Source organism: Crocuta crocuta, unplaced genomic scaffold (genome assembly GCF_008692635.1).
Source record: "Crocuta crocuta isolate KB4526 unplaced genomic scaffold, BGI_CrCroc_1.0 scaffold541, whole genome shotgun sequence".
Taxonomy (NCBI): Eukaryota; Metazoa; Chordata; class Mammalia; order Carnivora; family Hyaenidae; genus Crocuta; species Crocuta crocuta.
Genome location: NW_027531901.1, coordinates 1,443,309 through 1,460,974, shown reverse-complemented (window position 1 = coordinate 1,460,974; position 17,666 = coordinate 1,443,309). Strand labels below are relative to the sequence as shown.

At 45.1% G+C, this 17,666-nt stretch overlaps 1 protein-coding gene across 1 annotated transcript in view; it reads left to right on the top strand.

Annotated features, from left to right (window-relative positions):
- Positions 1–13,723, top strand: part of SCN11A (sodium voltage-gated channel alpha subunit 11) — an 80,058-nt gene extending 66,335 nt beyond the window's left edge. The window contains exons 24-26 of the mRNA XM_077773979.1: positions 6,567–6,667; positions 9,519–9,789; positions 12,693–13,723. Of these exons, the coding sequence (XP_077630105.1) occupies positions 6,567–6,667; positions 9,519–9,789; positions 12,693–13,723 (1,403 nt within the window). The remainder of the gene's footprint in view (positions 1–6,566; positions 6,668–9,518; positions 9,790–12,692) is intronic.
- The last annotated feature ends 3,943 nt before the right edge of the window (positions 13,724–17,666 follow it).

The following is a 17,666-nucleotide window of genomic DNA, read 5'->3' as shown; positions in this document are numbered from 1 at the left end:
AAAGTCAGTTGCTTAACTGACTGAGCCCCCCAGACGCCCTGCTTAGCCTTTCTAGTGTCTGCTCGGAGAGTCGCTCATTGTCCTTCTGTAACTATTGCTGCTACTGCCCGGAAGTGTGTGGTGTGCAGTCACCTTGGGAATAAGCAGCTTGATTGCAATGAGTACCTACAGTTTGGATGTCAGGCCTTGTGATTTTAGATGTAAGCTCACATTTGAAATCGCTGTTTTGATCAGGCCATGGCCTTTTGTTTTACTTTTTATTGTAGAAAATTTCCAACATGCACAAGAGTATACTAAAAGGAACCTAAAAGACCCACCACCCAACATGTGTGTTGACTTAAGAACATCTTTATGGGGGCGCCTGGGGAGTCAGTCGCTTAGGTGTTCGACTTCAGCTCAGGTCATGATCTTAGTGTTCGTGAGTTCGAGCCCCGTGTCGGGCTCTGTACTGACAGCTTGGAGCCTGGAGCCTGCCTCGGATTCTGTGTCTCCCTCTCTCTCTGGCCCTCCCCTGCTCATGCTCTGTCTGTCTGTCTCTCTCACTCAGAAGTGAATAAAGCATTAAAAAAAAATCTTCACGGCACCTCTGCCCTTCCCCAATCTTTCCACCAGAGTTTTCAATAGAGCAGATGACAGCCCATCATTTCACCCACAGAGATTCCAAGACATATCTCTTTTTAAACATCACCACATTTCCATGATCACGCCTCAAACGTTTAACATGAAGTCTTTAAACTTGTCAAATACCCAGTCAATATTCAGATCTCTTTGAGCCTTTCATTTTCGTAAAATATTTATCTTCCATTCTTTGATCAGTTGATATTACAGTTTGTTCCTTTTCAAATCAGGATTAAAATCAAGTCCTCCCGCTTAGCTTCCTTGCTGCCTGGAGTGACAAGGTGTCCCAGGGCGAAGTCATACCACTCCTGTGCCAGATCGAGAATCAGCCACTTCTCCAAGGAGTTCTGTGTTTGGGGGTGTGGGGGGGCGGTGGTATCCCAAAATCACAACCTAGAATGCTCACTGTCATTGCTTCTAGGCTTTTTCCGTGGACAGAGCTATTCCAATTTAGGACTTCAAGAAAATGTAGATGGAAATATGAATACTGGTCGTTCAAGTTGAGAACTGTCAGCTTTTTCACTTAATCTCTTCTCTAATAATAACGTGGATCTCTTCTTTTCCATGCCAAGAAAAATGATTCTCACGGGCACAGGAAATGATAGAATTAAAATTTTCCATAATTACTCATTTTTGTTTTATACCCCAACACACACACAGAGGACGGTCTCAGAATAACATCACTGATGCGTATGGTCATGATGCATATGCTTACTGAAGACACTTACATCTGCCAGGCATCCAGAAACAATCTGGTTAACTTCTAGGGCTGCATTTTTTTTTCCACAAAATTTTTTTTTTACTGTGGCACAATATACATGACATGAAATTTCCCACCTTGACCATTTTTGCCATGCAGTTCGGGGGTGGGAAATGCATTCCTCACCGTTGTGCAGCCATCACTGCCGTCCATCCCCACAACTCTTTTCATCTCGTAAACGGAAACTCTGTCCCTATTCAACCCTCACTCCTCCTTCCCCTCCCCCCTCCCCCAGCCCCTGGCTATCACCATTCCCCTTTCTTCTGCTCTGAGTACCTCATATAAGTGGAATCGGAATCGCACAGTATTTGTCAGCTTATGATTGGCTTACTTCACTTAGCATAGTGTCCTCAGGGGCCATCCATGTTGTCGCATATTTCGGAATTTCCTTTTTAAGACTGAATAATATTCCACTGTGTGTATATGCCACATTCTGCTCATCCGTTCATCTGTCGATGGACAGGAAGCTACTCGGGTTGCTTCCACATTTTAGCTCTTGTGGATAGAGGTGCTGTGAACAAGGGTATGCAAATATCTCTTTGAAACCCTGCTTTCACTCCTTTTGAGTATACATCCGGGAATGGAACTGTTGGATCATAGGGTAATACTATTTTTTAACTTTGGGGGAGCCACCATACTGTTTTCCACAGAAGCTGTACCATTTTATGCTCCCACCTACAGTTTGAAAAGGTTCTAATTTCTCTTCACGCTCACCAGTGCTTGTTTTCTCTTTTCGTTTTTTGATGTAGCCATCCTAATGGGTGGGAGGTGGTGTCTCGTGTTGGTTTTTATTTCATTTCCCTAATGACTAGTGACGGTGAGCATTTTTTTCGTATGCTTATTGTCTATTTATATATCTTTTTAGAGAAATATCTATTCGAGTCCTTTGCCAATTTTTGAGGATTGTTTTGTTTGTTTGTTTATTTATTTATTTAGAGTATAGTTGACAGTTAATATTACATTACCTTCAGGTGTATCACATAGTGATTTGACAAGCTTATATGTTATGCTGTGCCCACCACAAGCGTAGCGCCATCTGTCACTCTGCAACACTATTACAGTGTCACTGACTACATTCCTTATGCTGTGCCTCTTATTTCCATGACTTATCACTCCATAACTCGAAGCCTGTATCTCCCGCTCCCCCTCCCCTGTTTTGCCCACCCCCCACTCTCCCCTCCCCTCTGGCAACCACCACTTTGTTCTTTGTATTGTAGGTCTGATTCTGCTTTTTGTTTGTTTGTCCATTTGTTTCTTAGATTCCACATAGGAGTGAAATCGTATGGTATTTGTCTTTCTCAGTTGGACATATTTTACTTAGCATAATACCCTCTAGACTCATCCATTTTGTCACAAATGGCACAAACTCATCCTTTTTTATGGTTGTGTAATATTGCACACACGCGACACACACGCATGTGCGCCACATCTTCCTCTTTTTAAATGTTTATTTACTTTTGAGAGAGAGAATGAGAGCGAGAGTGAGAGAGAGAGCACGCACACCGAGGAGGAGCAGAGAGAGAGGGAGACAGGGATCCAAAGCAGCTTCTGCGTTGACAGCAGAGAACCTGATGTGGGACTCATTCATGAACCGTGAGATAGATCATGACCTGAGCCTAATTCAGACGCTTAACCCAACTGAGCCACCCAGGAGCCCCTATACTACATCTTCCTCATCCATTCATCTGTCAGGAGACACTTAGGTTTCTTCCATGTCTTGGCTATCATAAATAATGCTACAATAACCATAGAGGTGTGTGTATCTTTTTAAGTTAGTGTTTTCATTTTCTTTGGGTAAACACCCAGGAATAGAATTATTTGATCATATGATATTTCTATTTTTAATTTTTTGAGGAACCTCCCTACTGTTTTCTACAGTGGCTGCACCAGTTTGCACTCCCACAAGCAGTGCACAAGGATTCCTTTTTCTCCACATCCTTGCCAACACTTGTTCTTCCTTGTCGTTTTCATTTTAGCCATTTTGACAGGTGTGAGGTGATATCTCACTGAGGTTTTGATTTGCATTTCCCAGATGATCAGTGATGTTGAGCACTTTTTCATGTGTCTGTTGGCCATCTGGATGTCTTCTTTGGAAAAGTGTCTATTCAGATCCTCTGTCCATTTTTTAATGGATTGTTGAGTTGTATAAGTTCTTTATACATTTTGGATACTTACCCCATGTTGGATAAATCATTTGCAAATATCTTCTCCCAGTTAGTAGGTTGCCTTTTTGTTTTGTTGATGATTTCCTTCACTGTGCAAAAGCTTTTTATTTTGATGTAGTCCTGATAATTTATGTTTGCTTGTGTTTTCCTTGCCTCAGGAGACATCTAGAAACATATGGACAAAACTCTACACCCATTCGTGATAGAGACTCTTAACAAAGTGGGTTTAGATGGAAACATATGTCAATGTATTAAAGGCCATATGTGAAAAGCCCACCGCTAACATCATACTCAGTTGGGGGCGGGGGGGGGGACTGAGAGCTTTTCCTCTAAGATCAGGAAGAGGACAAGGATATTCACTCTTGGCTTTTATTCAACATAGTACTGGAAGTCTTAGTCCTGGCAGTCAGACACGAAAAAGAAAGGAGTCATCCATATTGTTAAAGAAGTTAAATTGTCGCTATTTGCAGTTGACCTGAAACTAGACAAACACAATCCTAACAATTCTTCAAAACATAGATGTAATAAATAAGTTCAGTAAATGTGCAGGACACAAAATTAATACCCACAAATTGGTAGCATTTTGATACACTAATAATGAAGTAGCAGAAAGAGAAACTAAGAAAACAATTCCATTTACCATTGCCGTTAAAAGGATAAAGTACCTAGGAATAAATTTAATCAAAGAGATGAAAGACCTATACTCTGAAAACTATAAACATGGATGAAAGACATTGAAGATGACACAGACAGACAGAAAGATATTCCATGCCCATGGATTGGAAGACTTAATATCGTTAAAGTGTCCATACTACCCAAAGCAATCTACAGATTCAGTGCAATCCCTATCAAAATACCAATAGCATTTTTTTTGCAGAACGAGGCAAATAACACTAAACTTTATATGGAACCACAAAAGACCCCGAATAGTCAAAGCAATCTTGAGAAAGAACACCAAGCTGGAAGTTATCAGTATTTTAATTCAAATTAAAAGCACTTTAAGATATGCTACAAAGCTGTAGTAATCAAAGCAGTATGGTACCGGCACAAAAATAGACACACAGATCAATGGAACAGAATAGAGAGCCCAGAAATAAAATATACATGCTTATATGGCAAATTAATCTGTGACAAATGAAGCCAGAATATACTATGGGTAAAAAACAGCCTCTTCAATAAATGGTGCTGGGAAAACCAGACAGCTGCGTGTAAAAGAATGAAACTGGACCACTGTCTAACACCACACACAAAAATAAACTAGAAATGGATCACAAACCTAAATGTGAGACTTAAAACCATAAAAATTCTAGAAGAGAACACAGGTAGTAATTTCTCTGACATTGGATGTTTGGGATTTTTTTTTTTAAGTTTCAGCAGTTTTCCATATATTCTGATTGACTCCTTATCAGATGTGTGCTGTATGATATGTAGGGGCACCTGGCTGGCTCAGTCAGTGGAACATGTGACTGACTCTTCGTCTCGGGGTTGAGTTTGAGCCCCATGTTAGGTATAAAGATTACTTAAAAATAAAATCTTAGGGGCACCTGGGTGGCTTAGTCGGTTGAGCGTCCGACTTTCGCTTAGGTCATGGTCTCGCGGTTCGTGGGTTCGAGCCCCGCGTCAGGCTCTGTGCTGACTGCCAGCTCGGAGCCTGGAGCCTGTTTCAGAGTCTGTGTCTCCCTCTCTCTCTGACCCTCCCCTGCTCATGCTGTCTCTAAATAAAACATTTAAAAAAAATAAAATAAAATAAAATAAAATCTTAGAAAAAATGTAAATTAAAATTATATAAATTAGAAAATTACATTATGTATAAATATATATTTATATATGGTGTACAAATTTATAAAAATCTAAATATGTATATAAATATTCCCCTCCATTCTGTGGGTTGCCTTTGTGCTCCACGGATAATGTCTTTTAATGTACAAAATTTTAAAATTTTCGTGAAGTCCAGTTTGTCTATTTTTAATTTTGTTTTCTGTGCCTTTGGCGTCATATGCAAGAAATCATTGCCAAATCTAGTGTTGTGAAGCTTTTGTCCTATGTTTTCTTCTAGAGATTTTTTGCTTTGATCTTACATTTCTGTTTTTGATCTTTTTTGCTCTATTTTTTGTGCGTGGCATTAAGTAAGGATTCACTTTTATGCTTAGTGCTGGGGAAATGGGGGATACCCGGATGATTTTTGGTCCATACTGGTCGTGGTGAAAGTTCAAATCCCACACTGTCATCAAGGCCCGCCGGATTCACAACTTATCAAGAAAGACTAGATTTTTACCGAGAGTCCAAACTACTTTCCTCCTATCTCCCACTAACAGATTCTGTTTGCTTCTTCACCCTTTCACTGGTAGCACTTGGGGAGTCCCAGATTCACGCGGGGGCCTTGACACAGCCCACTGCCCTTCCCTCCACGACTCCCTTATACTTATTAAGCCTCAAGATTCTAGTTTATACAGAGATTAGCAAATGTTCTTGGTCAACACTGGCTTCAGGCTAATTTACTACTCTGTCTTTTTTGATCACTATTGATTTTCAGACTCTGGAGATTTTCCTGTCTTTTGTGCAAGTTTAGCTGTACATTGGTCTGGACAAATCTTATGAAATCCTATTAATAGCGAGATGTGCATTTATTTGGGAGAATTTTAATGGCCACTTTGTGAGAGTTTTTGTTTAAATTTTTGATACTAACTTTTCATTGTATTGTGGTTTCATTTATGAAACCTGAAATATATTCAATCCTTGTAAAGATTCCGTGGCTGTTTGCAAAGAGATGCAATCTTTGTTCATGTTCTAAAAAGTAAAGTAGAACTGATAAAAAGTAACAGTATTTCCTTATTCCTCAACTTAAACCCCATTACCTTTCAGACTTACCCACGAGTCCAGCCTCTATTGTTTCCCATTGGACTTTTAGGATAATGTCATATAACTTTTAAACTGGTTCTGAACATTTAGAACTTGTCCCCCCCCCCAAAAAAAAAAACAAACCTGTTAATGCTAATTAGCTCTCATCTTCTCCATATACTTAGGTGGTGAAGATATTTTTATGACAGAAGAACAGAAGAAATACTATAATGCAATGAAAAAATTAGGATCCAAAAAACCTCAAAAGCCCATTCCAAGGCCTCTGGTGAGAGCAATTGATTTATTCTAAATACACAGATCTATTCAGTGGTCTTGAGCTCAGATGTCTACACTGCCATTCTCCTTTATTTTTCAAGTTTACAGACATTGTCTAAGAACTCAATAAAAACCCAGATACACTAGTGTCCAGCTCAAGGCTTTGGGGAAATTAGACATTCGAATTCAACACTAACAACTGGGGCAAAAACTTTCACTTGCTTTTTAGTAAGCGCACAGTAGGTGTTCGGTATATACTCGTTGCAATGACATGGACTTAACAGTTTGTTTTAACTAAATCTTTTTTGAAAAATTTTAAGCTCCAGTGTAGTTAACACAGTTATATTAGTTTCAGGTGTACAGTGTAGTGATTCAACACTTCCATACATCGCCTGGTGCTCGTCATGACAAGTGCACTCCCCCCTTTCTTGTAAGTTTATTTCTTTTGAGAGAGAGAGAACACAAGTTGGGGAGGGGCAGAGAGAGAGGGAGACGCAGAATGAGAAGCAGGCTCCAGGCTGAGCTGTCAGCACAGAGCCCGACGCGGGGCTCGAACCCACGAACTGTGAGATCATGACCGGAGCTAAAGTCCAGCACTCAACCGACTGAGCCACTTAGGCGCCCCTTCCTACTGATATTTTTTAATCTCTAAAATCTAAATATTATCTTTTGGCCTTTGGAACAGACGAATAGCAATTGCATGAGGGGAAACACTAGCTGTTTTAACCTGAGCAACGATGCATTTTCTTTTTAATAGTAGAGGAAGGGATCTGGAGTCACTTCTGATTCTTCCTGAACCATCCACACAGAGGGGCTACGTTAACTGGTTTAAAAATGATACTGAGGTGTGGGGTTCACTGTACATTTTAAAATGATAGCAAGTGCTTTTTGGTATCTACTACTTTAGGTAATTCATATTCTTAATCTCCTCTGTTTCAAGGCCAGAGTTGAACTATTAGGCCTAGGTTTACCCTCCCTCACTCTTTTTTTTTTTTAATTTTTTTGGTTTTATTTATTTTTGAGACAGAGAGCACGAGTGGGGGAGGGGCAGAGAGAGAGAGACACACAGAATCCGAGACATGCTCCAGGCTCTGAGCTGTCAGCACAGAGCCCCACGCGGGGCTTGAACCCACGAACCGTGAGATCATGACCTGAGCCGAAGTCGGATGCTTAACTGACTGAGCCACCTAGGCGCCCCGCCCTCCCTCACTCTTAATTCTTGCCACTCACTGGGCTTTCATGGAGAGCACCCCTAAACGTGTTTTTTCTCCAATCCCGTTCTGACTTCCCAGGTGCATTCACACATAGCACATGCAATTGACTTTCAAGCTGCTTCTCCAGACTCCTTGATAAAAGCTTTAGTGATTCTGGGACAAAATTGGGAAGACACCAACTTCAGTGTAATCCCTTCAGGGCTGTCCCTAACCCCTCTTCTCATGGCCCTGGCTCTTCCCGACTGATACCGTTTATTCTTGTGGTTTTAATCCATGTCAGTCCTGGTGCCGTGGAACTCCACGTCTGCATTCCAGCCCTCTATCTGAGCTCCATACCCATTCCTTTACCTGGCCAGGGCCCTTGGACACCTCACCGGCACCTCAAACTCAAGGTTCTCAGGGCAGATCTTATCATCTCCCTCTAAAATTTCTCACTCTCTGTTGTCTGGCTGGCTGCAAGATTCCACCAGGCTGAGATGATAGCCTCAGCTTGTCATTTTCTCATAGCCACCTCCATTAATCACTCTCTGACTCCTTCTGCATTTCCGTCCCTCTTAGCTCTTACAGCTAAATGCTTATATCCCTTTCCACCACCACAAGCCAATGTCATCTTTTGCCCGATTATCGTAACAGATGCCTAGGGTTCTAACAGTGATTCTTAGGGGTTTAGGAGGTTTCTAAATAGACTAGTGTATGAATATTTTGATTAGATGATAATATAATATAAAATACCTTGATATATACATATATTATAAAACAATCAATTTATAGTCAGGAATGCCATGCAACAGTAGTGTCTGAGTTTGTGTTTAAGAATGGCTTTCCACTAAGGAAAGAACAAAGTAGTGCTTCACAGCAGTTAGATTACAGAAAGTAGAGTGGAATAATTGAGTCATTTCACTGCATGTGGTGGATTAGGTGTGCAAACTTGAGCTAGACCCTGTACCAGAGCAATTAGCACATACTTACTTTGTAAGCAGTACGGCCATCTGTGTGCCAGCCAATGTGCAAGTTCACTGTCAGTAATTAAAGGAAATAATCCTTCTATTTCTGTTTTTAGTAATCATTACCTCATAACCCCATTTATCTAGCCTTATTTTCAAGTGAACCAGATGTGGAAAATTGGCACTCAAGAACTGCTTGAGTACAGAGTCTGGGTTAAGTATAAGGTCTGATTATTCTGAGTTAATGAATGGAGCCTTGGGGCTGTTAATGCCATTTTGTCTACATACTTACGTGAGCAGGTATTCTCTGCATCCATATTATTGAAGTCAAAGTAAAGAAACGGGTGAAGTATGGAGACCAAAGCTCATCTTTTTATTATTAAATCCAGCATGAGCTGTTTTACTTCAGCAAAACATCACCCATCACATCAAAGTTATGTCGTTACGAAGAATTTTTAATTTTTTTTTGTTCTAAAATGGAATTAAAGCTATAAGCCTACGGCTGAAAAGCAGTCGTGTAATTAAATTTAAATGAAAATGTATACGCAAGGATTTCTTGTTGTTTTAAAAGGGTGCTCATTTCTTAAGAAATTGCTTTGATTGTAAGGGAGGCCAAATTCTGTGGCGTGTGTCTTTTTTATGTATATGATTTCATTCTTACAATGTGAACGGATCTAAGATTCCTTTTTTCTTCCCCTCTCAGAATAAGTGCCAGGGTCTCGTGTTTGACCTAGTCACAAGCCAGGTCTTTGACATCATCATCATCCTCCTCATCTTCCTCAACATGGTCAGCATGATGATTGAGTCTGATAACCACCCTAAGGACACAAAAGTCTTCCTTGAGCGTCTCAACCTGGCCTTTGTGGTCGTCTTCACAACCGAGTGTCTCATCAAAATCTTTGCTTTGAGGCAATACTACTTCACCAATGGCTGGAACTTATTTGATTGTGTGATCGTCGTTCTCTCTATTGTTAGTAAGTAAAATCAGAAGCCAGAGGGGCTTTAATCTGAGCGCTAGAAGTAAATCATGTCATTTGGTAGGATGTCCAAACTATCCACAAGGCAACAAAGTAGGCTTAGTGTGGTTTCTGAAAAAATAGACAGGTGTGCTGCTGCTGTTCTCTACCGGGAAGTTGCTAGGAGATACAGAGCAATTTTCATTCCCTTGACTGTTTACATGATTGAAATAGAGAGTAAAATAAATGTCCAGATCCATTTATTCAACGGAGATAGATAAAATTAAGATGACCTTCGAGTGTTTGGGGGAGTACCTGGTATATCCACATAATTGAGTCAAAGTTCTACCTTTCCCTTCCGTGCAATTATAAGCTCTCATGAGCATCTTTTCGTTTTAAGGATTTGGCACTTAGTTCCCATGGTTTTCATTAGTTCAAAATCCACGTGGGTATCAGATCACGATTATTGTGCCCCTGGGACATTCCTAGGCCCTCTCTCACCTCCTATACAGGGCATCTGTGACTTCCCAGTTGGGGCTTCCAAGAGTGTGTCGTAAAGGCAAACAGTGCTTTCTCTCTATTCTGTATCCCATGTTAACCGAAACCACAGCATCAGCTATGCTTTTCTCTGCTGTTTGGATCCCATTCACCAACCAGTCTTACTCTGTAATCAGTATACTTTTTCTTAACATAAGCACCGTTACCTCTCAGATTTATGGAAGAAGAATAGAGAAGAAAAGGGTTGCTGCCGTATGCCTATTATAACACACATATACATGCGCATCAACTTTGAAATTGAATTCTTCAGGGCTCAACCATAAGAGAACACTCTGGGTTTTTGCAGTTTGCTTTTAACTAAACCGATAATTTGACTTCTTATAATTGTGCACAGCCACCCAGAGGCCATTCTCATAGTTCAAAAAGCAGTGAAGATAATGAAAACCAATTTCACAAGTGGAAGCTTTTGTGCTGTTTCAGAAAGGATACGTTGAACAGATATGCGAGATCAAAATATTTTGGTTCCTATCACTACAGCAGCATGCAGATGTTTCCAAGAACAAGAAAATGGTACAGATGAGAGTCTGTTCTGGCTTCTGAGCCATGAAACTTATGTAGATAAAGTTTAGCAATAGAGCCTTCCACACGCCTGCAATGAAATGGATCGCTTATCTTTATCGGTCGATTCCAATCTCAGGTCCTGGTGAAACGGACAGCAGTGAAGCCAGAAAATGGTGGTGGGAAGAGTCAGGGACACCTCCCCAGACCCTGGAGAGCGCTGCTTCCCACACGCAGAGAGCAGCTCATTCATCCACGACTCCCTGAGCTCCTTCCAGGGAGTGCCAGCCACTGTGCTGTTTGAGGAAATACCTCTTACTTCTCTCCTTTGAACAACTGCTAGGCAATTGCAGTTACACAGCAGAGCGTTGGATAGCATTTTGCTCCAGTGGATGAGAAAGTCCGCACACTGAGCCAAATCCTACTCACCAATGCGGGCGGCATGCTATACGCCTTTGCCAGTAGGTCTGCCGCCCAGCACTCAGACTGTACGCTTCCCTAGGCTCTTTCCTAAGCTTTTAGATGAATGCAAAATGAGTGTGAGTCAAAGTGACCGTGTCCAGGAGTTAACAAGGCGGTTGATGTATTAAGAGTTACTCACCTTAAGGAGTCAGAAACAGAGAGATTAACTGCACGCCAAATCCTATGGTGCACAGAACTGAGCTCAGATAACGGACGGATGACTGATGGCTCAGTTAGTCAAAGAAATGCTCATGGAGGAGGCGCCTCAAGGGTGGACCTCCTCCAGTTTTTGCTAAATTGGAACTTCATAAATTCCACATCTCACGGCGTTGGCTGCAAAATTAGCATCTGAATTCAGCCTCGTTGGCACAACAGGGCAGTTGGTGAAGTACATTATCAACTAGTTCTCTATAGTCATTAGGTGACAGCAGAGAATTTGGGCTGCCCTTCACCCCTAATGACCATAGAGGACCCCCCCCCAGAGCAAGAGCAAGGCCATATCTACACAAGGCAAGCATGTCCCAGCCGTTCTATAATATTTAGGCCAAAATGTGAGTTGTTTCAAATCCCATATCGTTGGCTTGCAGAGCAGGTGGTGAGAGAACAGGGTGACATTTAGGCCAAATATTCAGCTGTTTGCGGAAGCCTCTGCTCTAGGTGATNGGCTGTCTACAGCGATAAGGAAAGTATCTCCAGCCCCTTAAGCCTTTTGAGCAGACGCCAGGAGTCCTTCCTTGGGATGAGCATGTTGATGGATATGAGAGCCACATGGCAGCGTCTGCCCAGCTTTGAGGCTCCCAACACCGTCTCCCTCCAGCCCTGTCCTCACCTGTAGCAGGCTGTGTTCAGATTCCCCTACACAAATAGGAATCTGCCTTTTTAAGGAGTTTTGGGGTTAGAGGTTCCACAGTTTCTGATGACAGCTCAGGTTCAAGCTAACCTTTGGTAGCAGACATTTCTCCCTATGCTCTAAATCCGAAGGACTCCATCCTTAGTTTATCTGTTTTCCATCTCCATTTCCAATAAGTACGGAAAACTATTATATCTGTTATCCCATGAGTGACTTTCAATACCCAACATAGAAAACGTACTTCAGGTGTATGAGATAACTCACAAAATAGCCTTTTATAAACTGCATTCTCCTTCCATTCCCTGGGTGTCTTCAGTATTTTAGACACCCTCTTCCATCTAAAGTCCCATCTTAAAAGTGTACGGTGCTTGGAAACTATTTTCCAAGCCAAGGCACAGACAGACCCTTCCCCTATACTGGTAAATGGGCCAAGTGCAAATTACAAAGTGCCGAGGAAAGTTGGTGGCACTAAGACTCCGAGGCAGGAGAGACAAGCTGGGTGTGAAAGCAGTGTGCCTGCTGGGAATTAATCGGCTGCCTCCTTCTCCTAAAGGTGCGATGGTTTCTGCCTTGGAGGACCAGCAGCACATTCCCTTCCCTCCCACGCTCTTCCGAGTGGTGCGCTTGGCCCGGATCGGCCGGATCCTGAGACTCGTTCGGGCGGCGCGAGGAATTCGGACGCTCCTTTTTGCTCTGATGATGTCCCTTCCCTCTCTGTTCAACATTGGTCTTCTACTTTTCCTCGTTATGTTTATTTATGCCATCTTTGGTATGAACTGTTTTTGCAAAGTGAAGGAAGGGTTTGGAATTGATGACATATTCAACTTCAGAACTTTTGTTGGCAGCATCCTCTGCCTCTTTCAGATCACCACGTCCGCGGGCTGGGATGCCCTCCTCAGGCCCATGCTGCAATCAAATGAGTCGTGTAACCCCAACTTAGACAGCCGTCACCTCCCTGCCATAGCCATCACCTACTTCGTCAGCTACATCATCATTTCCTTTCTCATTGTTGTCAACATGTACATTGCTGTGATCTTGGAGAACTTCAATACGGCCACAGAAGAAAGCGAGGACCCTTTGGGTGAAGATGACTTTGAAATATTCTATGAAGTCTGGGAAAAGTTTGACCCAGAAGCAACACAGTTTATCAAATATCCTGCCCTTTCTGACTTTGCCGATGCCCTTCCCGAGCCTTTACGTGTGGCAAAGCCAAATAGATTTCAATTTCTAGTGATGGACTTGCCCATGGTGAGTGGAGATCGCCTCCACTGCCTGGACATTCTCTTCGCATTCACTACTCGGGTGCTTGGTGACTCCAGTGGCCTGGACAGCATGAAAGCAATGATGGAGGAGAAGTTCATGGAGGCCAACCCCTCCAAGAAGTTATATGAACCCATAGTCACCACCACCAAGAGGAAAGAAGAGGAAAAATGTGCTGCTATTATCCAAAAGGCCTTTCGAAAATACAAGCTGAAGATGTCCACGTGTGCTTTAGAAGACGGGCCCCGTTCGCCACTGCAGACGCTCTGCAATGGGGACCTCTCCAGCTCCGAGGTGGCTGAGGGCAAAGTCCACTACGACTGAGACCCTACCTCCACCCTTACCTCACAGCCTCACGGCCTTGCCTCTGGCCCCTGAGTTACAGGGGTCCACAGCTCAGTGTGTGAACAAGCCATCGACTCCTCCAACTAGCCATCCCATTTTTTTTTCCTGCCTAAAAGAAGTGGTATTCCAATGGTTATTTCAAATGGTTCTGACAGAGGTAGAAGATTAGGCTGCCTGCCCACGAACCACTGGCAGTATTTTAGCAAGGAAGAAGGCACTGGAAAGGCTGTAGGGGACACACCGATGTTAGGATCGAAACACAGTTCAAATCATGTAAAAAAAAAAAAGAGTAAGAAACAAAAACCACATTAAAATCTTAGATTGTGTTTTTCCATATTGTTTCTAGACACATTGTTCAATACCTTCGTTCAGTGTGGTGCCCAGTGCAAGTACGTGGCTTGTCACGTGTAACTCTTTTGCATGCCGAGTAAAAATTCAAAACCTGCCAGTAAATAAACAATGTATTGCAGAGATTTCATTTTTAACAGCATTTGTATTTTGGTTTTATTTTGAACCTAAGGCATGATCTTGACTTGTCAATTGCCACCCTGTCTTTTACCAGCTACAACCTCTGTTATATACGTTTCGAAGAAAGTAAATAAATGAGACTTTCAGTCTGCATTTCATTCAGGTGGTATACTAAAAATATTTGTTTGGCGGTTGTCGAAGTAGTCATTTAAAGGTGGTGCTTTGCTTCAAATTAAGATGGGAACCGGTCACAGGCTGAGAAGTATAAAGCAACGGGCTCTTCAGAAACACACAAAAAAGTGCCGTGATTTGTAGCACATACTGATTTCCGTGGTGAATACTCCCATCAGGGCTGATTTCAGCTACCGACTCACTGCACGTGGAGCTGGGAAGAGATGCCAAAGCTGCGCTCCCCGGCTGACCCTAGCGGGCTCCAGCACACCGCCGGCTGGCGCCAATAAGAAAGCCTCAATTAATGGGGCGCCTGGGGGGCTCAGTCGGCTGGGCGTGATCTCACGGTCTGTGAGCCCCGCGTCGGGCTCTGTGCTGACAGCTCAGAGCCTGGAGCTGCTTCGGATTCTGCGTCTCCCTCTGCCCCTCCCCCGCTTTCCCTCTCTCTCTCTCTCTCCCTCAAAAATAAATAAATATTAAGAAAAAGAAAGCCTCCCTTAAAATACCTGCAGCGGCCACCTTGCGCAGCGAGAGCACCTTCTTAGCAATGTGGCTCATCTGTGTAGCCATATAGCCATAGGGCGCCCTGGTTAGCCAGCGGTCTTAGCGAGCTGATGAACCCTACATTCAGTTCTGGCTGAATGTCTGCGTGAAATGCAGTCCAGAGAACAAACCGGGTCTCTTAAAAGGCCCGCGACCTCCCTAAAAACGGGTGCCTCGAGACCAACAAGGACAGGCTGGGCAAGAGGCTGCCCTGGGGGTGGAGAACCTACATGGTGACAATCGAGGCGCGGAGGAAAACCCCCAGCGCTCAGGTCTGAGCCTCTGACCTGCTCCTCCTCGTCCCCGGGAGGGAGGCCGGCACCGGGGGCTCTGGTGTTACTGAGCCAGTGGTTATGTTCAGCGTGTATTTGGTGGGGCCTGGGTTTTGTGAGTTTGTAGGCGGCCTTGTGCTCTGGAGCACTGACAAAATAGCAACACCCTCATTATCTAATCATTATCAAAATCTAGTGTTTACATAGTGGTTGCTGAGCATCATGCACTAGCTGAGGATTTGTCATGAACAATCTCATTTGTACGTCACAGTAACCCAGTGACTACGCCGTCCCTCACCTGCTGGAGCCCGGGCCTCAGTGCCCCCTGGGGAGGGAAAGTGGGTGGTCCCAGAGCCAGGGAACCTTTGAGTCAGGGCCACGGGGGTGCCCCGCAGAGCTGCAAGGCCCTCGCGGCAATCACCAGGTCCAAAGTCAAGGTCAGTTCCTCCGGAGGCACTGCGGGTGACTGATCACTGCCCTGAGAGATGAGACGCTCCGATTATGAACACGGCTGTTTTATTGACGCGTACCAAGTTTTCTGGACAGGGTGGGGTACCTCCTGGCTGGAGGCAGGGGAAGCTCGGGGAGGGTGTGGTCTTGCCCATCCCGGATTACACTTTAGGGGCCTGGGTGTGACCTTTCCCATACGTGTCCGTCCATCCCCAGACGGCCCCCCTGTGCAAAGGCTGGCTTCCTGAAGCCAGCTCTCCCGGAGAGCACAGGCTCTGCTTGGCTCTAGCAGGAGACTGAGCCACACTTGCTTCACTAGATGGCAGCAAATGCCAACGTGCTCTGTTCTGAGCTCCGCACAGCATCTGCGTGCGAGCCTGGCACTGCAAGAGCCAGAGGGCTCGGGGAGGAAAGCCAAGGCAGGAGGCGGTGAATTATCCAAATCCTGGGTAAGTGCTGGAAATCTCCCTCCTCTGAGAGGGCTCTCACTGTGCGAGGATCCAGGGCACCCCCAGGACACAGAGATGACACTCTGTCTCCTGAGGCCAAGCTGAATGTCCCGGGCGTCCGGCCCTAAGGCATAAGAGGCCACCGTCTTGTCTTCCGAGTTTTATTTCCAGGCAGGTCGGCCCCTGCTTAATTCAATCGACCGCCATGTTCCCGAGGGCCAGTGCACGACACCCTGGGTAAACTGCTTCCAACAATAGCCCTTAACCTTGACAGCGTCCATGCCGGTGGGGGAGAGAATTAGAGAAGCACCCAGGTAATGATAACACCATGCAGCGTAACAGGTGCAGTAAAGCAGGGGCGCCCAGGGACGCCCCTCTGCTCTGAGAGTGTGACAGCAGGCAGCTCCTGGGGAGGCTTCACAGGAGAAAGGGGGGTACCCGCGACGACACGGAGAGAGGTGCCGGACTGTGACAAGGGCGCTGGCTCGGGAAGGGGTGTGAAGTGGAGGGGACAGCAGAGGCAGTGCCGTGGAGGGTACGGAGGGCGGGCAGGTGTGAGGGAGAACCAGCTACCCAACCGACCGACTGGCCCGGAGGGGTATAGTCGGTGGAGAGGCCCAGCAGAATCTTAGAAATGGGCTGTTCTGTGAAGAGGCTTAGATGCCTCCTCTAGAGTGAGCAGTTATAACATGTGAGGTGGTAGGAAGGCACTGGAGGTGTTTGCAAGGGGGAGAAAAGTTAATCAGAGTTTGCAGGGTGGAATACAGTGGAAAGAGAGCAGAGTACGGGTCCCGGCGGGGAAGAGGCAGTGAGTGAGGAGGGAGGCAGGGGTGATGCAGTGTGACCCTGGGATGCTTGGGTCACTGACTGGCCGTGGAGAGGGGTCCGGGGCGAAGCTTCGGGTTCTGGGTCAGGGCAACAAGGGAGGCAGTGGTACCAGTTCCCGAGTTAATGAGTATACGGGGGGGAAGAGGTTGTTTGGCTTCATGGCTATGGCAAAGGAAAACTTTTAAATTATTTCTTAACAGTTTGGAACATTCGGGAAGTGTAAGATGCCGGGTCCACGTGACGGGGTCCAGCCAAGAACTCGAGGGTGCGGCCCGAGCAGGGGCGGCATTCGAAGCCGCACAGACGGACAGAGGACGTGTGGAGGGGTGGGGCTCTCCCAGGGCCGGGGGGAGGCGGAGGCCTCGCCCTGGGGGCCTGAGGGCGAGCTTCCAGAGGGGAAAGACGGGAGGAGAGACAGGTCAGAAAAGGGTGTTGGGGGGGGTAGGCGGGGGAAACAGCACGCCCGCAGTCTGGGCCTGGGCGGGCTTCCCGGGTGAGTCCCCACGGCCACCTTGTCATCCTTCTACCAAGCAGCCCGCAGGGAGCGGGGCACATGTGGGTGTTCCCGGAAAGGACCCCACTCCCGCCTCCTCCCCCTTTCTAGAGAGCAAGGTGAGAGCTTGCCGTCTACACAGTCCCGGCTCGGGGGCCAGCTGCTCTGGGGACCGTCTTGGAATGTCAGCCACCGGTGCTCCGCGCCCTTGGGGAAGTTGAAATCCTGTGCGAGCGCTTCTGCTCAAG